Source organism: Tachypleus tridentatus, chromosome 12 (genome assembly GCF_004210375.1).
Source record: "Tachypleus tridentatus isolate NWPU-2018 chromosome 12, ASM421037v1, whole genome shotgun sequence".
NCBI lineage: Eukaryota > Metazoa > Arthropoda > Merostomata > Xiphosura > Limulidae > Tachypleus > Tachypleus tridentatus.
Genome location: NC_134836.1, coordinates 82,285,351 through 82,310,892, shown reverse-complemented (window position 1 = coordinate 82,310,892; position 25,542 = coordinate 82,285,351). Strand labels below are relative to the sequence as shown.

At 40.9% G+C, this 25,542-nt stretch overlaps 1 protein-coding gene across 1 annotated transcript in view; it reads right to left on the bottom strand.

Annotated features, from left to right (window-relative positions):
• LOC143233812 (sodium/potassium/calcium exchanger 5-like) overlaps window positions 1-25,542 on the bottom strand; it is an 87,329-nt gene that overhangs the window by 30,477 nt on the left and 31,310 nt on the right. Inside the window, exons 2-4 of the mRNA XM_076470524.1 lie at window positions 5,480-5,686; window positions 3,415-3,498; window positions 2,770-2,876 (exon numbers count right to left, since the gene is read on the bottom strand). Coding sequence (XP_076326639.1) covers window positions 2,770-2,876; window positions 3,415-3,498; window positions 5,480-5,686 — 398 coding nt within the window. The remainder of the gene's footprint in view (window positions 1-2,769; window positions 2,877-3,414; window positions 3,499-5,479; window positions 5,687-25,542) is intronic.

Sequence of the window (25,542 nt, the reverse complement as noted above, 5' to 3'; positions counted from 1 at the left end):
AAAAGTTTCTTTATTAAAATAAAACATGACCATCAACGACGTATTCGTAACTTGTGGCTTGCTAAAGATCATCTGTACAAGAACTGTCCCCAGCTGATTTGTCATTATAGTCACAGACAAGATCATGTTTTCAGGGGGTTAAGGGAGAGCCTGTAGTCGAGACACCATTAGATCTTGAGGTTGTAGTTGTGGACCATACGAACATCGACTGTGGTGTTGGTGATTTTAACGGACAGGCTGCCACAGATACTGGGTTATTTCAACAATGATCTTCGTTTACTGAACGTTGGGGGAAAAAGCAACACGTTAATCGACTTCTCCATTGACGGATAATGTTAAGCATGACGTTTCTACAGAGTTGTAAATGTCTGAAGTGGTTAGAATGGAGATGAAATCTTCACTCAGCCAAGAGAAACGAGGTTTGGAGCTTTCTGATGTTTCACGGTATATGATTCGCTCATCCAGTGTGAAAAAAGGCTGATAGACTATAAATTTCAAACATAATTATATTTAATTTATGCCGTCTCCATTTAAAATAAGGGTGATTAACACTAACGGGCTAAGGATGCTTAAAACATTGAGATTATATTTAACATATTTTAGTACATACTATTCTATAATTTGTTTTCAAGAAATTTTTTTTTACAACTGACCATTTACAACTAGTTAGCATATTTTGGTGAGGATCTTTTTTCTATCTAAGGCGGTAGAGGAGTGAATAGGAGGTAGAAGTGTTTGTTCATCACTCAGTTTGTATTATACAGATCAGATGGGGAGAATTGTTGATATTAATTGTAAAGTTAATGACTTTCCATTTGTATTCTTTATCGTGTATGCGTCTTCGAATATATCTGGGTAACTTGGGTTTATTTATTGTTTAATTACATTTTTTTCCAACAGATAAAAAACTTGGAAGTAGTCGTGTATTTTAACTGTGTTACGGTCATCATCTCTGGTAAAGTATTATCGTGATGCTAGTCGTCACTGTTTTATTACCTTGGTAAGTAATTTATTTTTGTCAGATGTGTTTAGGTATTTTTATGGTGATTCACGTATTTTTATTTGGAGCAAGTATATTATAGGATCGTTGATTCAATCTTGGATAGATAAAATTCTGGTTAGCCCTAATGAGTCGAGTTTTGATAGGACTCGGTTTACCTTGACAGATCATGCTCTATTGACTGATGGTTTTCAATTCAGTAGTGTTTCTCATAGTTCTTGGTTTTGGCACTTTAATAATCGTTTGTTGAAGGATTTAGACTATGTTGAAACGGTTCTTCTTTTAATACAACGGAGTCGTGGTAATCTATTTTTCTTCAGGATATTTCTAAGTGATATGTGAAGTTGAAGGATGCCGTGAAACAACCTACTCTAGTTTATGGTGTTCTCTGGGCTCGTGCCAGTAAAGCACGTCAAGTATATTTGTTTAATCCTAATCTTGTATTTTCTGAATTTGTTGCTGCTGGAATCATTGCACTCGACTCCAACATTTACTTTATGAAGTTATATCTTGTTTCCTCTTGGAATAGGCTGTTGTTGAGTTAGTTTTTTCTGACAGTAGCGAGTTATCTAAGGAGTTTGTTACTAACTTTTCCGTCAACTTTATTTCGCGTCACTTTCAAGCTGGATATCTTTACTTACGTCTGAAATACCTTCCGATGTGTGTTCTCCTACGCGTGTTTTGTATTTTACACAAAATAGTGGTTTGGATTATTTTACTTTATTTCAGCTTCTTTGTTTAAGGAACATCTTTTGTGGATTGCAGAACAATTTTCGTCCTCACGTACCACATCAGTTTTAGAGAGATATTGTATCTGATACTGATTGACCGTTTCTTTAGAAGAGCTTTGTTGATTCTTTTGTTGGTTATCGATGCTGTAATTTAGACTATCGTCTTTGGCATCACGCGGTGACTTCCAATGCTAAATTAGTTCACATGTTTAGACATCTGACAGGATTATATTCCTTCTGCAATCGTACTTTAGAAACCATAGTTCATTTGTTTTTACAGTGTCCCAATGTACGGCATTTGTGGGATATAGTGTTTAGTTTGTTAGAGATAATTTTGGGTCGTATTTTACTGGATCAAGAGAAACGATTGGTGGCCATACACGTACAAAATCGAAACAGCTTGTTAAAATTTATGGTATATTCTACACGTGCTAAAATTTTGACATGTGGTATTCGTGCACATTTTGTAAATTTCCTTAAAGCTCGACTTGAAAATAAAATTTATTTAGATTTCCTATGGTTCAAGTTCAGTGACAAATTATCAAACTTTTACAATATATACAGGAATAATGGTCATGTGTTGAAAGAGGGTCTACAGATATATGTACTGTGTGAGAAGTTACAGTGGTTACTGTCTTGTTATTTGGGGCAGTGTATTATATTATGAATAGTGTAATTGTGTATTTTACTACTGTGTAATGATATTAACATTTTCTGTTCTAAGGATATGATGTACTTATGTTATGTTTATATCCTCTCTATGAGAGCGGATTAATGAAGAAAGAAAAGTCTATAGACTTGCTGCACTAAAATCTGGGGTTCGATTCTTCTTTGGATACAGCAGATAGAACAGTGTAGTTTTTGTGTAGAACAAAGAAACAAATTAATCAATATCGATGCAAATTTATCATTCTTTTAAACTGAGCATAATTTTACTCAGAGTTTTTTTTAATTCTTTAACACATTTTCAGGCGAATATATAAAGTTAAATTGGGCTCCGTGGAATTAGAACTGAAAATTATAAGCCTGAGCTCTTACCGTTTTCCATAGAGCTAGTCCTGCTAGTGTAGAAACTCCTAACACGTTAAAGACTGCCGATCCTACAATCGTGCCCACTCCTATATCTCCTTCAGTTACAAACGAGCCTGAAATCCATTAACTGTTGTCAGCTGTTGTGTATTTTTAATTATTAACCAAATAAAATATGTAGTTAACCATATGTTTGAAATCATAACGGTATATTGTGTTGTTTACTTGTATAATTAGAATTGTAAAAGTTGGATCTTTCCAGAACAAATGGAATTGATACATAGTTCATCGCTGACATTAGTTTCTCGTGAACAATTGAAGTTCAGTTATTTCCACTTTACTGACAAAACAGAAGTTCTTTATTTTGTACTGAATAAAAGTTGTTTTTTTTAGGAATACAAAACAATAAACTTAACATTTCTGTAGTATGTACAGTAGAAACAGTGAACGTGAAGTGTGTCTCATTCATAAGTGCAAAATGCTTGTACTTTTTGATAAAGTAGGACACTATGTTTCTTATAAACAAGTTACGAAAAATTAGCAACTATAGGAAAACTTAGAATAATACAACTCCTGATATTCAAAAAGAGAAAGCGTTGGTTCTGAGTAAAACAAAGTAAGCGTTTTAAATTCAAATTTGCTGTTAAAGCTTACCAATGATAGATGAAAATAGCTCTGGTGCAGAACTTCCTATCGCCATAAAACTTGCACCAGCAATATCCGGTGGAATTTGTAAAGCTGAAAAAAGTGATGATAAGATCGTTTAAACCTAATGGATAACTTATGCGTTTGTTTCGTTTAAACCTAATGGATAACTTATGTGTTTGTTTCGTTTAAACCTAATGGATAACTTATGTGTTTGTTTCGTTTAAACCTAATGGATAACTTATGTGTTTGTTTCGTTTAAACCTAATGGATAATCTAAGTGTTTGTTTCGTTTAAACCTAATGGATAACTTATGTGTTTGTTTCGTTTAAACCTAATGGATAACTTATGTGTTTGTTTCGTTTAAACCTAATGGATAACTTATGTGTTTGTTTCGTTTAAAACTAATGGATAACTTAAGTGTTTGTTTCGTTTAAACCTAATGGATAACTTATGTGTTTGTTTCGTTTAAACCTAATGGATAACTTATGTGTTTGTTTCGTTTAAACCTAATGAATAACTTAAGTGTTTGTTTCGTTTAAACCTAATGGATAACTTAAGTGTTTGTTTCGTTTAAACCTAATGAATAACTTAAGTGTTTGTTTCGTTTAAATCTAATGGATAACTTAAGTGTTTGTTTCGTTTAAATCTAATGGATAACTTAAATGTTTGTTTGCGCGCGCGCACACACACACACACATAGATGTAGGCAGAAATGTAATATCACTTTAACAAATGCAAAGACAGTTTAACACGGGTTTTGTGGTGCAACTATTGTAAGCTGTTTCCAGGTGTGAAATCCTCAACAAGACCAATCTTTGGTGAAATATATATGAATCAGTAAGCTGAAGGTTTCATTCAAACTATCATTGAAACTAGTCTTGAATTATAAATAATAAAAACAAATAGAACTTTAAGTTTTCAATTCCATAACCATTCAGACATTCGTTGTGAAACGGTTCCTAGATTACATGCATTTCCATACTAGTTTAATAGACTCTACGCATATCCAAGGGTAGCAGAATATTTCAAAGTTTCAAAGTATATTTGAAACCAGGGTATTTACTAGTTTACGTTGAATAAAAAAATATAGACATTTTTGTTTCGTGAGAGGTAAAATTATGTTTAAACTAAGATTTGTAGGGAAATTACGAAAATCATAAAAATTGCCGTAGTTTCGTATTCAAAACTATTTATTTAGTTTTACCAATGTTTCTCTTAATTCTACAATACATATATATGTTAATAAGTACAATTATCCCCACCTCACGCTTTTCTGTAGCTCAACAGTAAAACTCGGGGCTTATGACACGAAACATAGGATTTTGATATCCGCGATGGGCAGAACACAGATAAGTCTTTGTAATTACAGAATCATAATATGTATTGTGTATCAGCTTAGAACAAGGAATGATGAAAACATAATAATAATCACCGTAAATAAAATATAACACTTTTTGTGCAGGTCATTTTATAAAAAATTTAGTCAATTCAAATAAAATGTATGATATAAATATATTAAATAAAATGTATGATATAAATATATTAAATAAAATGTATGATATAAATATATTGAATAAAATGTATGATATAAATATATTAAATAAAATGTATGATATAAATATATTAAATAAAATGTATGATATAAATATATTAAATTTTTCTAATGCGTAGATTTTAATTACATTTTTACCTATAATTTGCCTCAAACTTTAAATAAAGGGTTTTATTTGTCTCTATTACAGTAAGATTTTTCGATTATCTACTCAGGTCAATGACTTATCGTAGATTATATACTCAATTATATGCGCAGTTATTTATTATTTTTCAGAGAGTAAAGGAAAATCAATTATTTAAGGGATAAGTATTTCTCTGTCAGAATTTGATATATTAAAAATCCAATCTTTCCAATAAGCCCCTCAGTGGCACAGCGATATGTCTGTGGAATCGCACCGCTAGAAACCGGGTTTGGATATTCATGGCGGGCAGAGCACAGATAGTTCATTATGTAGCTTTGTGTTTAATTCTAAGTACACTAAACAAATCTTTTTATTAGAAAGTCATTAAATCGTACCATCGCAGAGAACTTCCAGCGAAGGAACAAAATAGTCATCACAAATGACCGCCAGCATCCCACAACAATAAGCTGCTATTAAAAAATGGATAACGACTCCACCTCTTAACCTCTCACTCTGTGTGAAAAAGTCGTCTGGAAAGTCTTGGATGGATGGAGGTATACAGTCAGAAAATGGATCTTCCTCTGTCTGAAGAGGGTTCCTTCCTGTAATTATTTTATATCACACACTGTGAGAATAAATTGTATATGTTGTAGTTGCTCAATGGTAAGAGTAAGAAGTAAAGATAAAACAGGTAAGTACAAATACCCTGTAAGAAGTAAAGATAAAACAGGTAAGTACGAATACCCTGTAAGAACTAAAGATAAAACAGGTAAGTACAAATACCCTGTAAGAACTAAAGATAAAACAGGTAAGTACAAATACCCTGTAAGAAGTAAAGGTAAAACAGCTAAGTAAGAACATCTTGTATTTTATTGTTAGCTATATTAATTACAGCAACAAAACAAGTATTTGTACTAACACACACCAAAAGCGTAAAAATAACTTTTGAACGTTTGTAAAGGTAATCTCTATCACGTTAGTATATCTGAGAATGTTTATGAACAAAATATTTATTTTGTTTAAACACTCAATTGAAGTTTCTTGATAAACATACATTTGTTTTACTTATGATATTTTAAACGGAAATACTCATTATACACTTATTTTTCGAAAATAATTCATATGCTTCATCTAACTACACATTTACTTTTTCATTATACTCATTACCATGCTTTGTACCGAAACTTAAAGAGTTGATAATGGCAGATAGAAACTGTGAGAATGTTTATTTTGTCAAAAATCTCTCTGAATCTCAAAGATTTGTTATGTTATATATATAAAGAATGTCGTAAATGATACACTTTTGCGCCCTCGAACGGTGGTTAAATTAAGACAAATGCATGCCATAGTAATGACCACTTACACATACAATATATATTAATATACGTGCAGGTTTTATATAAAATAAAAAAAAAATATTTTCTGGCACTTGAAACAATTCTGTCAACACATGGCAAATAAAATTTTGATATATTTTTATTCCTTTATGATATCTTTTTCTGCTCCATACTTATCACTTTAGTGGCTAGCATGCCTGGAGTATGAATCAGAGGATTCGTGTTTTACATCGCTTTACCATAAAAACACTTTCTAGTCTTTGAGCCCATGATTTCGCTATTTCATGAGTTATTGGTTGGTACTGCTGACTATAAGACTTCCTTCTAGTTTATCAGTTTACCATTTACGACATATATATATGCAACTCTTGGCTGAAATAAATTGAGAAAATCTGTAAAAATAACAAGAAAAAACTTATAGTCCACACATGATGACCACTTTCTTAACTGCAATAATATCTTTTAACTTTTTTCCATATGAGCCATTTATTGTACTTGGTTATTTTACTCTGTATACTCTATTAAAATCCTTTATTCTAGATTTTTTTATCTTTCTTAAGGCCTTGCAGTGGCTTAGTGGTAAGAGTCACAAAGAGATCAATTGGGCATTCACATCACAGGATGCTGCCTCAACTTGGAAGTGAGAAGAAACCAATTGGGCATTCACATCACAGGATGCTGCCTCAACTTGGAAGTGACTAGAGACAAATTGGGCATTCACATCACAGGATGCTGTCTCAACATGGAAGTGAGTAGAGATCGATTGGGCATTCACATCACAGGATGCTGTCTGAACTTAGAAATGAGTAGAGACCATTGGACACTCACATCACAGGATGCTGCCTCAACTTGGAAGTGAGAAGATATCAATTGGGAATTCACATCACAGGATGCTGTCTGAACATGGAAGTGAGTAAGGACCAATTGGACATTCACATCACAGGATGCTGCCTTAACTTGTTAGTGAGTAAAAATCAATTGGGCATTCACATCACAGGAACCAGCCACAACTTGGAAGTAAGTGGAGATCAATTGGCCATTCACATCACAAGATAGTGCCTCAAATTGAAAGTGAGAAGAGATCAATAGGGCATTCAAATCACAGGATGCTGTATCAACATGGAAGTGAGTAGAAAACAATTGGGCATTCACATCACAGGAACCTGCCACAACTTGGAAGTAAATGGAGATCAATTGGCCATTCACATCAAAAGATACTGCCTCAACTTGGAAGAGAGTAGAGACAAATTGGGAATTCACATCACAGGATGCTGCCTCAACTTCGAAGTGAGTAGAATTGGGCATTCACATCACAGGATGCTGCCTCAACTTGGAAGTGAGTAGAGACCAATTGGGCATTCACATCACAGGATGCTGCCTCAACTTGCCAATTGGGCATTCACATCACAGGAAGCTGCCTCAACTTGGAAGCGAGTAGAGAGCAATTGGGCATTCATATCACGGGATGCTGACTCAACTTGGAAGCGAGTAGAGACGAATTGGGCATTCACATCACAGGATGCTGCCTCAACTTGGAAGAGAGTAGAGACAAATTTGGCATTCACATCACAGGATGCTGCCTCAACTTCGAAGTGAGTAGAGATCAATTGGGCATTCACATCACAGGATGCTGTCTCAACATGGAAGTGAGTAGAGATCGATTGGGCATTCACATCACAGGATGCTGTCTGAACTTAGAAATGAGTAGAGACCATTGGACATTCACATCACAGGATGCTGCCTCAACTTGGAAGTGAGAAGATATCAATTGGGAATTCACATCACAGGATGCTGTCTGAACATGGAAGTGAGTAAGGACCAATTGGACATTCACATCACAGGATGCTGCCTTAACTTGTTAGTGAGTAAAAATCAATTGGGCATTCACATCACAGGAACCTGCCACAACTTGGAAGTAAGTGGAGATCAATTGGCCATTCACATCACAAGATACTGCCTCAAATTGAAAGTGAGAAAAGATCAATAGGGCATTCAAATCACAGGATGCTGTATCAACATGGAAGTGAGTAGAAAACAATTGGGCATTCACATCACAGGAACCTGCCACAACTTGGAAGTAAATGGAGATCAATTGGCCATTCACATCACAAGATACTGCCTCAAATTGAAAGTGAGAAGAGATCAATAGGGCATTCAAATCACAGGATGCTGTATCAACATGGAAGTGAGTAGAAAACAATTGGGCATTCACATCACAGGATGCAACATCAACTTGGAAGTGAGTATACCAAATGGGCATTCACATCACAGGAAGCTGTCTCAACTTGGAAGCGAGTAGAGAGCAATTGGGCATTCATATCACAGGATGCTGACTCAATTTGGAAGCGAGTAGAGACGAATTGGGCATTCACATCACAGGATGCTGCCTCAACTTGGAAGAGGGTAGAGACAAATTGGGAATTCACATCACAGGATGCTGCCTCAACTTGGAAGTGAGTAGAGATCAATTGGGCATTCACATCATAGAATGCTGCCTCAACTTCGAAGTGAGTAGAGACCAATTGAGCATTCACATCACAGGATGCTGCCTCAACTTGGAAGTGAGTAGAGACCAATTGGGCATTCACATCACAGGAAGCTGTCTCAACTTGGAAGCGAGTAGAGAGCAATTGGGCATTCATATCACGGGATGCTGACTCAACTTGGAAGCGAGTAGAGACGAATTGCGCATTCACAACACAGGATGCTGCCTCAACTTGGAAGAGAGTAGAGACAAATTTGGCATTCACATCACAGGATGCTGCCTCAACTTGGAAGTGAGTAGAGATCAATTGGGCATTCACATCATAGAATGCTGCCTCAACTTCGAAGTGAGTAGAGACCAATTGAGCATTCACATCACAGGATGCTGTCTCAACATGGATGTGAGTAGAAACCAATTGGGCATTCAAATCACAGGATGCTGTCTCAACATGGAAGTGAGTAGAAAACAATTGGGCATTCACATCACAGGATGCTGCCTCAAATTGGAAGTGAATAGAGATCAATTCGGCATTCACATAAAAGGATGCTATCTCAACTTGGAAGTGAGTAGAGATCAATTCGGCATTCACATAAAAGGATGCTATCTCAACTTGGAAGTGAGTAGAGACCAATTGGGCAATCACATCACAGGATGCTGCCTCAACTTGGAAGCGAGGAGAGAGCAATTGGGCATTCATATCACAGAATGCTGCCACAAATTGGAAGTGAGAAGATACCAATTGGGCATCACATCACAGAGTGCTGCCTCAACTTGGAAGCGAGTAGAGACGAATTGGGCATTCACATCACAGGATGCTGCCTCAACTTCGAAGTGGGTATAGACCAATTGGGCATTCACATCACAGGATGCTCCCTCAACTTGGTAGTGAGTAGAAATCAATTGAGCATTCACATAATAGGATGCTACATCAACTTGGAAATGAGTAGAGACATATTGGGCATTAATATCACAGGATTCTGCCTCAACATGGAAGTGAGTAGAGAAAAAATGGGCGTTCACATCACAGGATGCTTTATCAACAGGGAAGTGAGTAGAGACCAAATGGGCATTCACATCACAGGATGCTGTCTCAACTTGGAAGTGAGTATACCAAATGGGCATTCACATCACAGAATGCTGCCTCAACATGGCAGTGAGTAAAGATTAATCTGGCATTCACATCACAGGATGCTGCCTCAACTTGGAAATGAGTAGAGACCAATTTAGAATCCACATCACAGGATGCTGCCTCAACTTGGAAGTGAGTATAAATCAATTGGGCATTCACGTCACAGGATGCTGCCTCTACTTGGAAGTGAGTAGAGACCAATTGAGCATTCACATCACAGGATGCTGCCGCAACTTGGAAGTGAGTAGAGACCAATTGGGCATTCACATCACAGAATGCTGCCTCAACTTGGAAGTGAGTAGAGAAAAATTTAGCGTCCACATTACAGTATGCTGCCTCAACTTGGAAGTGGGAAGAAATCAATTGAGCATTCACATCACAGGATGCTGCCTAAACTTGGAAGTGAGTAGAGACCAATTGGGCATTCACATCACAGGATGCTACCTTAACTTGGAAGCGAGTAGAGAGCAATTGGGCATTCATATCACAGAATGCTGCCACAAATTGGAATTGAGAAGAGACCAATTGGGCATCATATCACAGGATGCTGCCTCAAGTTGGAAGCGACTAGAGACCAATTGGGCATTCACATCACAGGATACTGCCTCAAGTTGGAAGCGACTAGAGACCAATTGGGCATTCACATCACAGGATGCAACATCAACTTGGAAGTGAGTAGAGACCAATTGGGCATTCACATCATAGGATGCTGCCTCAACTTCGAAGTGAGAAGAAACCAATTGGGCATTCACATCACAGGATGCTGCCTCAACTTGGAAGTGAGTAGAGATCGATTGGGCATTCACATCACAGGATGCTGTCTGAACATGGAAGTGAGTAGAGACCAATTGAGCATTCACATCACAGGATGCTGCCGCAACTTGGAGTGAGTAGAGATCAATTCGGCATTCACATCACACGACGCTGCCTCAAGTTGGAAGTGAGTAGAGACCAATTGGGCATTCACATCACAGGATGCTGCTTCAACGTGGAGGTGAGTAGAGACCAATTCGGCATTCACATCATAGGATGATGCCTCAACTTGGAAGTGAGTAGAAATCAATTGAGCATTCACAATACAGGATGCTGCCTCAACTTGGAAGCGAGTAGAAACCAATTGGGCATTCACATCACAGGATGCTGCCTCAACTTGGAAGCGAGTAGAGACGAATTGGGCATTCATATAACATGATGCTGCCTCAACTTGGAAGAGAGTAGAGACAAATTGCGCATTCACATCACAGGATGCTGCCTCAACTTGGAAGAGAGAAGAGACCAATTGGGCATTCACATCACAGGATGCTGCCTCAATTTGGAAGTAAGTAGAGATCAATTTGGTATTCACATCACAGGATGCTGCCTTAACTTCAAAGTGAGTACAGACCAATGGGGCAATCACATCACAGGATGCAACATCAACTTGGAAGTGAGTAGAGACAAATTGGGCATTCACATGAAAGGAAGCTGCCTCAACTTGGAAGCGAGAAAAGAGCAATTTGGCATTCACATCATAGAATGCTGCCTCAACTTCGAAGTGAGTATAGACCATTTAAGCATTTACATCACAGGATGCTGCCTCAACTTCGAAGTGAGTAGAGACCAATTGAGCATTCACATCACAGGATGCTGTCTCAACATGGAAATGAGTAGAAACCAATTGGGTATTCACATCACAGGATGCTGTCTCAACTTGGAAGTGAGAAGAAACCAATTCGGCATTCACATCTTACGATGCTGCTTCAACTTGGAAGTGAGTAGAGACCAATTGGGCATTCACATCAGAGGATGCTGCCTCAACGTGGAGGTGAGTAGAGACCAATTCGGCATTCACATCATAGGATGATGCCTCAACTTTGAAGTGAGTAGACATCAATTGAGCATTCACATCACAGGGTGCTGTCTCAACATGGAAGTGAGTAGAAACCAATTGGGCATTCACATCACAGGATGCTGCCTCAACGTGGAGTTGAGTAGAGACCAATTCGGCATTCACATCATAGGATGATGCCTCAACTTGGAAGCGAGTAGAAACCAATTGGGCATTCACATCACAGGATGCTGCCTCAACTTGGAAGCGAGTAGAGACGAATTGGGCATTCACATCATAGAATGCTGCCTCAACTTCGAAGTGAGTAGAGACCAATTGAGCATTCACATCACAGGATGCTGACTCAACTTGGAAGCGAGTAGAGACGAATTGCGCATTCACAACACAGGATGCTGCCTCAACTTGGAAGAGAGTAGAGACAAATTTGGCATTCACATCACAGGATGCTGCCTCAACTTGGAAGTGAGTAGAGATCAATTGGGCATTCACATCATAGAATGCTGCCTCAACTTCGAAGTGAGTAGAGACCAATTGAGCATTCACATCACAGGATGCTGTCTCAACATGGATGTGAGTAGAAACCAATTGGGCATTCAAATCACAGGATGCTGTCTCAACATGGAAGTGAGTAGAAAACAATTGGGCATTCACATCACAGGATGCTGCCTCAAATTGGAAGTGAATAGAGATCAATTCGGCATTCACATAAAAGGATGCTATCTCAACTTGGAAGTGAGTAGAGATCAATTCGGCATTCACATAAAAGGATGCTATCTCAACTTGGAAGTGAGTAGAGACCAATTGGGCAATCACATCACAGGATGCTGCCTCAACTTGGAAGCGAGGAGAGAGCAATTGGGCATTCATATCACAGAATGCTGCCACAAATTGGAAGTGAGAAGATACCAATTGGGCATCACATCACAGAGTGCTGCCTCAACTTGGAAGCGAGTAGAGACGAATTGGGCATTCACATCACAGGATGCTGCCTCAACTTCGAAGTGGGTATAGACCAATTGGGCATTCACATCACAGGATGCTCCCTCAACTTGGTAGTGAGTAGAAATCAATTGAGCATTCACATAATAGGATGCTACATCAACTTGGAAATGAGTAGAGACATATTGGGCATTAATATCACAGGATTCTGCCTCAACATGGAAGTGAGTAGAGAAAAATGGGCGTTCACATCACAGGATGCTTTATCAACAGGGAAGTGAGTAGAGACCAAATGGGCATTCACATCACAGGATGCTGTCTCAACTTGGAAGTGAGTATACCAAATGGGCATTCACATCACAGAATGCTGCCTCAACATGGCAGTGAGTAAAGATTAATCTGGCATTCACATCACAGGATGCTGCCTCAACTTGGAAATGAGTAGAGACCAATTTAGAATCCACATCACAGGATGCTGCCTCAACTTGGAAGTGAGTATAAATCAATTGGGCATTCACGTCACAGGATGCTGCCTCTACTTGGAAGTGAGTAGAGACCAATTGAGCATTCACATCACAGGATGCTGCCGCAACTTGGAAGTGAGTAGAGACCAATTGGGCATTCACATCACAGAATGCTGCCTCAACTTGGAAGTGAGTAGAGAAAAATTTAGCGTCCACATTACAGGTATGCTGCCTCAACTTGGAAGTGGGAAGAAATCAATTGAGCATTCACATCACAGGATGCTGCCTAAACTTGGAAGTGAGTAGAGACCAATTGGGCATTCACATCACAGGATGCTACCTTAACTTGGAAGCGAGTAGAGAGCAATTGGGCATTCATATCACAGAATGCTGCCACAAATTGGAATTGAGAAGAGACCAATTGGGCATCATATCACAGGATGCTGCCTCAAGTTGGAAGCGACTAGAGACCAATTGGGCATTCACATCACAGGATACTGCCTCAAGTTGGAAGCGACTAGAGACCAATTGGGCATTCACATCACAGGATGCAACATCAACTTGGAAGTGAGTAGAGACCAATTGGGCATTCACATCATAGGATGCTGCCTCAACTTCGAAGTGAGAAGAAACCAATTGGGCATTCACATCACAGGATGCTGCCTCAACTTGGAAGTGAGTAGAGATCGATTGGGCATTCACATCACAGGATGCTGTCTGAACATGGAAGTGAGTAGAGACCAATTGAGCATTCACATCACAGGATGCTGCCGCAACTTGGAGTGAGTAGAGATCAATTCGGCATTCACATCACACGACGCTGCCTCAAGTTGGAAGTGAGTAGAGACCAATTGGGCATTCACATCACAGGATGCTGCTTCAACGTGGAGGTGAGTAGAGACCAATTCGGCATTCACATCATAGGATGATGCCTCAACTTGGAAGTGAGTAGAAATCAATTGAGCATTCACAATACAGGATGCTGCCTCAACTTGGAAGCAGTAGAAACCAATTGGGCATTCACATCACAGGATGCTGCCTCAACTTGGAAGCGAGTAGAGACGAATTGGGCATTCATATAACATGATGCTGCCTCAACTTGGAAGAGAGTAGAGACAAATTGCGCATTCACATCACAGGATGCTGCCTCAACTTGGAAGAGAGAAGAGACCAATTGGGCATTCACATCACAGGATGCTGCCTCAATTTGGAAGTAAGTAGAGATCAATTTGGTATTCACATCACAGGATGCTGCCTTAACTTCAAAGTGAGTACAGACCAATGGGGCAATCACATCACAGGATGCAACATCAACTTGGAAGTGAGTAGAGACAAATTGGGCATTCACATGAAAGGAAGCTGCCTCAACTTGGAAGCGAGAAAAGAGCAATTTGGCATTCACATCATAGAATGCTGCCTCAACTTCGAAGTGAGTATAGACCATTTAAGCATTTACATCACAGGATGCTGCCTCAACTTCGAAGTGAGTAGAGACCAATTGAGCATTCACATCACAGGATGCTGTCTCAACATGGAAATGAGTAGAAACCAATTGGGTATTCACATCACAGGATGCTGTCTCAACTTGGAAGTGAGAAGAAACCAATTCGGCATTCACATCTTACGATGCTGCTTCAACTTGGAAGTGAGTAGAGACCAATTGGGCATTCACATCAGAGGATGCTGCCTCAACGTGGAGGTGAGTAGAGACCAATTCGGCATTCACATCATAGGATGATGCCTCAACTTTGAAGTGAGTAGACATCAATTGAGCATTCACATCACAGGGTGCTGTCTCAACATGGAAGTGAGTAGAAACCAATTGGGCATTCACATCACAGGATGCTGCCTCAACGTGGAGTTGAGTAGAGACCAATTCGGCATTCACATCATAGGATGATGCCTCAACTTGGAAGCGAGTAGAAACCAATTGGGCATTCACATCACAGGATGCTGCCTCAACTTGGAAGCGAGTAGAGACGAATTGGGCATTCACATCATAGAATGCTGCCTCAACTTCGAAGTGAGTATAGACCATTTAAGCATTTACATCACAGGATGTTGCCTCAACTTGGAAGTGAGTAGAGACCAATTGAGCATTCACATCACAGGATGCTGTCTCAACATGGAAATGAGTAGAAACCAATTGGGTATTCACATCACAGGATGATGTCTCAACTTGGAAGTGAGAAGAAACCAATTGGGCATTCACATCACAGGATGCTGCCTCAACTTGGAAGTGAGTAGAAATCGATAGGGCATTCACATCACAGGATGCTATCTGAACATGGAAAAGAGAAGAGACCAATTGAGCATTCACATCACAGGATGCTGCCGCAACTTGGAAGTGAGTAGAGATCAAGTCGGCATTCACATCACACGATGCTGCTTCAACTTGGAAGTGAGTAGAGACCAATTGGGCATTCACATCACAGGATGCTGCCTCAACGTGGAGTTGAGTAGAGACCAATTCGGCATTCACATCATAGGATGATGCCTCAACTTGGAAGCGAGTAGAAACCAATTGGGCATTCACATCACAGGATGCTGCCTCAACTTGGAAGCGAGTAGAGACGAATTGGGCATTCACATCATAGAATGCTGCCTCAACTTCGAAGTGAGTATAGACCATTTAAGCATTTACATCACAGGATGCTGCCTCAACTTGGAAGTGAGTAGAGACCAATTGAGCATTCACATCACAGGATGCTGTCTCAACATGGAAATGAGTAGAAACCAATTGGGTATTCACATCACAGGATGATGTCTCAACTTGGAAGTGAGAAGAAACCAATTGGGCATTCACATCACAGGATGCTGCCTCAACTTGGAAGTGAGTAGAAATCGATAGGGCATTCACATCACAGGATGCTATCTGAACATGGAAAAGAGAAGAGACCAATTGAGCATTCACATCACAGGATGCTGCCGCAACTTGGAAGTGAGTAGAGATCAAGTCGGCATTCACATCACACGATGCTGCTTCAACTTGGAAGTGAGTAGAGACCAATTGGGCATTCACATCAGAGGATGCTGCCTCAACGTGGAGGAGAGTAGAGACCAATTCGGCATTCACATCATAGGATGATGCCTCAACTTTGAAGTGAGTAGAAATCAATTGAGCATTCACATTACAGGATGCTGCCTCAACTTGGAAGCGAGTAGAGAAGAATTGGGCATTCATATAACATGATGCTGCCTCAACTTGGAAGAGAGTAGAGACAAATTGCGCATTCACATCACAGGATGCTGCCTCAACTTGGAAGTGAGTGGAGATCAAGTGGACATTCACATCATAGGATGCTGCCTCAACTTTGAAGTGAGTAGAGACCAATTAAGCATTTACATCACAAGATGCTGCCTCAACTTGGAAGTGAGTAGAGACCAATTGAGCATTTACATCACAGGATGCTGTTTCAACATGGAAGTGAGTAGAAACCAATTGGGCATTCACATCACAGGATGCTGCCTCAACTTGGAAGCGAGTAGAGACGAATTGGGCATTCACATAATAGGATGCTACATCAACTTGGAAATGAGTAGAGACATATTGGGCATTAATATCACAGGATTCTGCCTCACCATGGAAGTGAGTAGAGAAAAAATGGGCGTTCACATTACAGGATGCTTTATCAACAGGGAAGTGAGTAGAGACCAAATGGGCATTCACATCACAGGATGCTGTCTCAACTTGGAAGTGAGTATACCAAATGGGCATTCACATCACAGAATGCTGCCTCAACATGGCAGTGAGTAAAGATTAATCTGGCATTCACATCACAGGATGCTGTCTGAACATGGAAGTGAGTAGAGACAAATTTAACATCCACATTACAGGATGCTGCCTCAATTTGGAAGTGGGAAGAAATCAATTGAGCATTCACATCACAGGATGCTACCTCAACTTGGAAACGAGTAGAGAGCAATTGGGCATTCATATCACAGTATGCTGCCACAAATTGGAATTGAGAAGTGACCAATAGGGCATCATATCACAGAATGCTTCCTCAACTTGGAAGCGAGTAGAAACCAATTGGGCATTCACATCACAAAAAGCTGCCTCAACTTGGAAGCGAGTACAGAGCAATTGGGCATTCATATCACAGGATGCTGACTCAACGTGGAAGCGAGTAGAGACTAATTGTGCATTCACATCACAGGATGCTGCATCAACTTGGAAGTAAGTACAGATCAATTTGGCATTCACATCACAAGATGCTGCCTTAACTTCGAAGTCTGTATAGACCAATTGGGCATTCACATCACAGGATGCTTCCTCAACTTCGAAGTCTGTATAGACCAATTGGACATTCACATCACAGGATGCTCCCTCAACTTGGAAGTGAGTAGAGACCAATTGGGCATTCATATCACAGGATGCTGCCTCAACATGAAAGTGAGTAGAGAACAAATGGACATTCACATCACAGGATGCTACCTTAACATGGAAGTGAGTAGAGACAAATTTGGCATTCAATTCACAGGATGCTGCTTGAACTTGGAACTGAGTAGAGACCAATTGGGAATTCACATCACAGAATGCTGCCTCAACTTGGAAGTGAGAAGAGACCAATTGGGCATTCACATCACATGATGCTACCTCAACTTGGTAGTGAGTAGAAATCAATCGAGCATTCACACACAGCATGCTACATCAACTTGGAAGCGACTAGAGACCAATTGGGCATTCACATCACAGGATGCAACATCAACTTGGAAGTGAGTAGAGACCAATTGGGCATTCACATCATAGGATGCTGCCTCAACTTCGAAGTGAGTAGAGACCATTTAAGCATTTACATCACAGGATGCTGCCTCAACATGGAAGTGAGTAGAAACCAATTGGGTATTCACATCACAGGATGCTGTCTCAACTTGGAAGTGAGAAGAAACCAATTGGGCATTCACATCACAGGATGCTGCCTTAACTTGAAAGTGAGTAGAGATCGATTGGGCATTCACATCAGAGGATGCTGTCTGAACATGGAAGTGAGTAGAGACCAATTGAGCATTCACATCACAGGATGCTGCCGCAACTTGGAGTGAGTAGAGATCAATTCGGCATTCACATCACACGACGCTGCCTCAAGTTGGAAGTGAGTAGAGATCAATTGGGCATTCACATCACAGGATGCTGCTTCAACGTGGAGGTGAGTAGAGACCAATTCGGCATTCACATCATAGGATGATTCCTCAACTTGGAAGTGAGTAGAAATCAATTGAGCATTCACATTACAGGATGCTGCCTCAACTTGGAAGCGAGTAGAAACCAACTGGGCATTCACATCACAGGATGCTGCCTCAATTTGGAAGTGGGAAGAAATCAATTGAGCATTCACATCACAGGATGCTACCTCAACTTGGAAACGAGTAGAGAGCAATTGGGCATTCATATCACAATATGCTGCCACAAATTGGAATTGAGAAGAGACCAATAGGGCATCATATCACAGAATGCTTCCTCAACTTGGAAGCGAGTAGAGACGAATTGGGCATTCATATAACATGATGCTGCCTCAACTTGGAAGAGAGTAGAGACAAATTGCGCATTCACATCACAGGATGCTGCCTCAACTTGGAAGCGAGAAGAGACCAATTGGGCATTCACATCACAGGATGCTGCCTCAACTTGGAAGTAAGTAGAGATCAATTTGGTATTCACATCACAGGATGCTGCCTTGACTTCAAAGTGAGTACAGACCAATTGGGCAATCACATCACAGGATGGAACATCAACTTGGAAGTGAGTAGAGACAAATTAGGCATTCACATGAAAGGAAGCTGCCTCAACAGGATGCGAGAAGAGAGCAATTTGGCATTCATATCACAGGATGCTGACTCAACTTGGAAGCGAGTAGAGACGAATTGGGCATTCATATAACTTGATGCTGCCTCAACTTGGAAGAGAGTAGAGACAAGTTGCGCATTCACATCACAGGATGCTGCCTCAACTTGGAAGTGAGTGGAGATCAAGTGGGCATTCACATCATAGGATGCTGCCTCAACTTTGAAGTGAGTAGAGACCAATTAAGCATTTACATCACAGGATGCTGCCTCAACTTGGAAGTGAGTAGAGACCAATTGAGCATTCACATCACAGGATGCTGTATCAACATGGAAGTGAGTAGAAACCAATTGGGCATTCACGTCACAGGATGCTGCCTCAACGTGGAGTTGAGTAGAGACCAATTCGGCATTCACATCATAGGATGATGCCTCAACTTGGAAGCGAGTAGAAACCAATTGGGCATTCACATCACAGGATGCTGCCTCAACTTGGAAGCGAGTAGAGACGAATTGGGCATTCACATCATTGAATGCTGCCTCAACTTCGAAGTGAGTATAGACCAGTTAAGCATTTACATCACAGGATGCTGCCTCAACTTGGAAGTGAGTAGAGACCAATTGAGCATTCACATCACAGGATGCTGTCTCAACATGGAAATGAGTAGAAACCAATTGGGTATTCACATCACAGGATGCTGTCTCAACTTGGAAGTGAGAAGAAACCAATTGGGCATTCACATCACAGGATGCTGCCTCAACTTGGAAGTGAGTAGAAATCGATTGGGCATTCACATCACAGGATGCTATCTGAACATGGAAGTGAGTAGAGACCAATTGAGCATTCACATCACAGGATGCTGCCGCAACTAGGAAGTGAGTAGAGATCAAGTCGGCATTCACATCACACGATGCTGCTTCAACTTGGAAGTGAGTAGAGACCAATTGGGCATTCACATCAGAGGATGCTGCCTCAACTTTGAAGTGAGTAGAAATCAATTGAGCATTCACATTACAGGATGCTGCCTCAACTTGGAAGCGAGTAGAAACCAATTGGGCATTCACATCACAGGATGCTGCCTCAACTTGGAAGCGAGTAGAGAAGAATTGGGCATTCATATAACATGATGCTGCCTCAACTTGGAAGAGAGTAGAGACAAATTGCGCATTCACATCACAGGATGCTGCCTCAACTTGGAAGTGAGTGGAGATCAAGTGGACATTCACATCATTGGATGCTGCCTCAACTTTGAAGTGAGTAGAGACCAATTAAGCATTTACATCACAAGATGCTGCCTCAACTTGGAAGTGAGTAGAGACCAATTGAGCATTTACATCACAGGATGCTGTCTCAACATGGAAGTGAGTAGAGATCGATTGGGTATTCACATCACAGGATGCTGTTTCAACTTGGAAGTGAGAAGAAACCAATTGGGCATTCACATCACAGGATGCTGCCTCAACTTGGAAGTGAGTAGAGATCGATTGGGCATTCACATCACAGGATGCTGCCTCAACTTGGAAGTGAGTAGAGACCATTTGGGCATTCACATCACAGGATGCTACCTCAACTTGGAAGCGAGAAGAGTGCAATTGGGCATTTATATCACAGTATGCTGCCACAAATTGGAATTGAGAAGAGACCAATAGGGCATCATATCACAGAATGCTTCCTCAACTTGGAAGCGAGTAGAAACCAATTGGGCATTCACATCACAAAAAGCTGCCTTAACTTGGAAGCGAGTAGAGACTTATTGGGCATTCACATCACAGGATGCTGCATTAACTTGGAGGTAAGTATAGATCAATTTGGCATTCACATCACAAGATGCTGCCTTAACTTCAAAGTGAGTACAGACAAATTGGGCATTCACATCACACGATGCAACATCAACTTGGAAATGAGTAGAGACAAATTGGGCATTCACATCATAGGATGCTGCCTCAACTTGGAAGCGAGTAGAGACTAATTGAGCATTCACATCACAGGATGCTGTCTCAACATAAAAGTGAGTAGAAACCAATTGGGTATTCACATTACAGGATGCTGTCTCAACTTGGAAGTGAGAAGAAACCAATTGGGCATTCACATCACAGGATGCTGCCTCAACATGGAAGTGACTAGAGACCAATTAGGCATTCACATCACAGGATGCTGTTTCAACATGGAAGTGAGTAGAGATCGATTGGGCATTCACATCACAGGATGCTGTCTGAACATGGAAGTGAGTAGAGACCATTGGACATTCACATCACAGGATGCTGCCTGAACTTGGAAGTGAGAAGAGATCATTTGGGAATACACATCACAGGATGCTGTTGAACATGGAAGTGAGTAGTGACCAATTGGAGTTTCACATCACAGGATGCTGTCTCAACGTGGAAGTCAGTAGAATCCAATTGGGCATTCACATCACAGTATGCTGCCTTAACTTGGAAGTGAGTAGAGATCAATTGGGCATTCACATCACAGGATCCTGCCACAACTTGGAAGTTAGTCGAGATCAATTGGGCATTCACATCACATGATGCCGCCTCAACTTGGAAGTGAGTAGAGACCAATTGGGCATTCACATCACAGGATGCTTCCTCAACTTCGAAGTCTGTATAGACCAATTGGACATTCACATCACAGGATGCTCCCTCAACTTGGAAGTGAGTAGAGACCAATTGGGCATTCACATCACAGGATGCTGCCTCAACTTCAAAATTGGGTATAGAACAATTCGGCATTCATATAATAGGATGCTGCCTAAACTTGGAAATTAGTAGAGACCAATTGGTTATTCATATCACAGGATGCTGCCTCAACATGAAAGTGAGTAGAGAACAAATGGACATTCACATCACAGGATGCTGCCTTAACATGGAAGTGAGTAGAGACAAATTTGGCATTCAATTCACAGGATGCTGCTTGAACTTGGAACTGAGTAGAGACCAATTGGGAATTCACATCACATGATGCTACCTCAACTTGGTAGTGAGTAGAAATCAATCGAGCATTCACACACAGCATGCTACATCAACTTGGAAGCGACTAGAGACCAATTGGGCATTCACATCACAGGATGCAACATCAACTTGGAAGTGAGTAGAGACCAATTGGGCATTCACATCATAGGATGCTGCCTCAACTTCGAAGTGAGTAGAGACCATTTAAGCATTTACATCACAGGATGCTGCCTCAACATGGAAGTGAGTAGAAACCAATTGGGTATTCACATCACAGGATGCTGTCTCAACTTGGAAGTGAGAAGAAACCAATTGGGCATTCACATCACAGGATGCTGCCTTAACTTGGAAGTGAGTAGAGATCGATTGGGCATTCACATCACAGGATGCTGTCTGAACATGGAAGTGAGTAGAGATTAATTGAGCATTCACATCACAGGATGCTGCCGCAACTTGGAGTGAGTAGAGATCAATTCGGCATTCACATCACACGACGCTGCCTCAAGTTGGAAGTGAGTAGAGACCAATTGGGCATTCACATCACAGGATGCTGCTTCAACGTGGAGGTGAGTAGAGACCAATTCGGCATTCACATCATAGGATGATTCCTCAACTTGGAAGTGAGTAGAAATCAATTGAGGATTCACATTACAGGATGCTGCCTCAACTTGGAAGCGAGTAGAAACCAACTGGGCATTCACATCACAGGATGCTGCCTCAACTTGGAAGCGAGTAGAGACGAATTGGGCATTCATATAACATGATGCTGCCTCAACTTGGAAGAGAGTAGAGACAAATTGCGCATTCACATCACAGGATGCTGCCTCAACTTGGAAGCGAGAAGAGACCAATTGGGCATTCACATCACAGGATGCTGCCTCAACTTGGAAGTAAGTAGAGATCAATTTGGTATTCACATCACAGGATGCTGCCTTGACTTCAAAGTGAGTACAGACCAATTGGGCAATCACATCACAGGATGGAACATCAACTTGGAAGTGAGTAGAGACAAATTAGGCATTCACATGAAAGGAAGCTGCCTCAACAGGATGCGAGAAGAGAGCAATTTGGCATTCATATCACAGGATGCTGACTCAACTTGGAAGCGAGTAGAGACGAATTGGGCATTCATATAACTTGATGCTGCCTCAACTTGGAAGAGAGTAGAGACAAGTTGCGCATTCACATCACAGGATGCTGCCTCAACTTGGAAGTGAGTGGAGATCAAGTGGGCATTCACATCATAGGATGCTGCCTCAACTTTGAAGTGAGTAGAGACCAATTAAGCATTTACATCACAGGATGCTGCCTCAACTTGGAAGTGAGTAGAGACCAATTGAGCATTCACATCACAGGATGCTGTATCAACATGGAAGTGAGTAGAAACCAATTTGGCATTCACGTCACAGGATGCTGCCTCAACGTGGAGTTGAGTAGAGACCAATTCGGCATTCACATCACAGGATGCTGCCTCAACTTGGAAGCGAGTAGAGACGAATTGGGCATTCACATCATTGAATGCTGCCTCAACTTGGAAGTGAGAGACAGATTGGGCATTCACATCATTGACCAACTTCGAAGTGAGTTAGACCAGCATTTACATCACAGGATGCTGCCTCAACTTGGAAGTGAGTAGAGACCAATTGAGCATTCACATCACAGGATGCTGTCTCAACATGGAAATGAGTAGAAACCAATTGGGTATTCACATCACAGGATGCTGTCTCAACTTGGAAGTGAGAAGAAACCAATTGGGCATTCACATCACAGGATGCTGCCTCAACTTGGAAGTGAGTAGAAATCGATTGGGCATTCACATCACAGGATGCTATCTGAACATGGAAGTGAGTAGAGACCAATTGAGCATTCACAAACCAGGATAATGCCGCAACTTGGAAGTGAGTAGAGATCAAGTCGGCATTCACATCACACGATGCTGCTTCAACTTGGAAGTGAGTAGAGACCAATTGGTCATTCACATCAGAGGATGCTGCCTCAACGTGGAGGTGAGGAGAGACCAATTCGGCATTCATATCATAGGATGATGCCTCAATTTTGAAGTGAGTAGAAATCAATTGAGCATTCACATTACAGGATGCTGCCTCAACTTGGAAGTGAGTAGAGACCAATTGAGCATTTACATCACAGGATGCTGTCTCAACATGGAAGTGAGTAGAGATCGATTGGGTATTCACATCACAGGATGCTGTTTCAACTTGGAAGTGAGAAGAAACCAATTGGGCATTCACATCACAGGATGCTGCCTCAACTTGGAAGTGAGTAGAGATCGATTGGGCATTCACATCACAGGATGCTGCCTCAACTTGGAAGTGAGTAGAGACCATTTGGGCATTCACATCACAGGATGCTACCTCAACTTGGAAGCGAGAAGAGTGCAATTGGGCATTTATATCACAGTATGCTGCCACAAATTGGAATTGAGAAGAGACCAATAGGGCATCATATCACAGAATGCTTCCTCAACTTGGAAGCGAGTAGAAACCAATTGGGCATTCACATCACAAAAAGCTGCCTTAACTTGGAAGCGAGTAGAGACTTATTGGGCATTCACATCACAGGATGCTGCATCAACTTGGAAGTAAGTATAGATCAATTTGGCATTCACATCACAAGATGCTGCCTTAACTTCAAAGTGAGTACAGACCAATTGGGCATTCACATCACAGGATGCAACATCAACTTGGAAATGAGTAGAGACAAATTGGGCATTCACATCATAGGATGCTGCCTCAACTTGGAAGCGAGTAGAGACTAATTGAGCATTCACATCACAGGATGCTGTCTCAACATGGAAGTGAGTAGAAACCAATTGGGTATTCACATTACAGGATGCTGTCTCAACTTGGAAGTGAGAAGAAACCAATTGGGCATTCACATCACAGGATGCTGTCTCAACATGGAAGTGAGTAGAGATCGATTGGGCATTCACATCACAGGATGCTGTCTGAACATGGAAGTGAGTAGAGACCAATTGGGCATTCACATCACAGGATGCTGTCTCAACATGGAAGTGAGTAGAGATCGATTGGGCATTCACATCACAGGATGCTGTCTGAACATGGAAGTGAGTAGAGACCATTGGACATTCACATCACAGGATGCTGCCTGAACTTGGAAGTGAGAAGAGATCATTTGGGAATACACATCACAGGATGCTGTTGAACATGGAAGTGAGTAGTGACCAATTGGAGTTTCACATCACAGGATGCTGTCTCAACGTGGAAGTCAGTAGAAACCAATTGGGCATTCACATCACAGTATGCTGCCTTAACTTGGAAGTGAGTAGAGATCAATTGGGCATTCACATCACAGGATCCTGCCACAACTTGGAAGTTAGTCGAGATCAATTGGGCATTCACATCACATGATGCCGCCTCAACTTGGAAGTGAGTAGAGGCCAATTGGGCATTCACATCACAGGATGCTTCCTCAACTTCGAAGTCTGTATAGACCAATTGGTCATTCACATCACATGATGCCGCCTCAACTTGGAAGTGAGTAGAGACCAATTGGGCATTC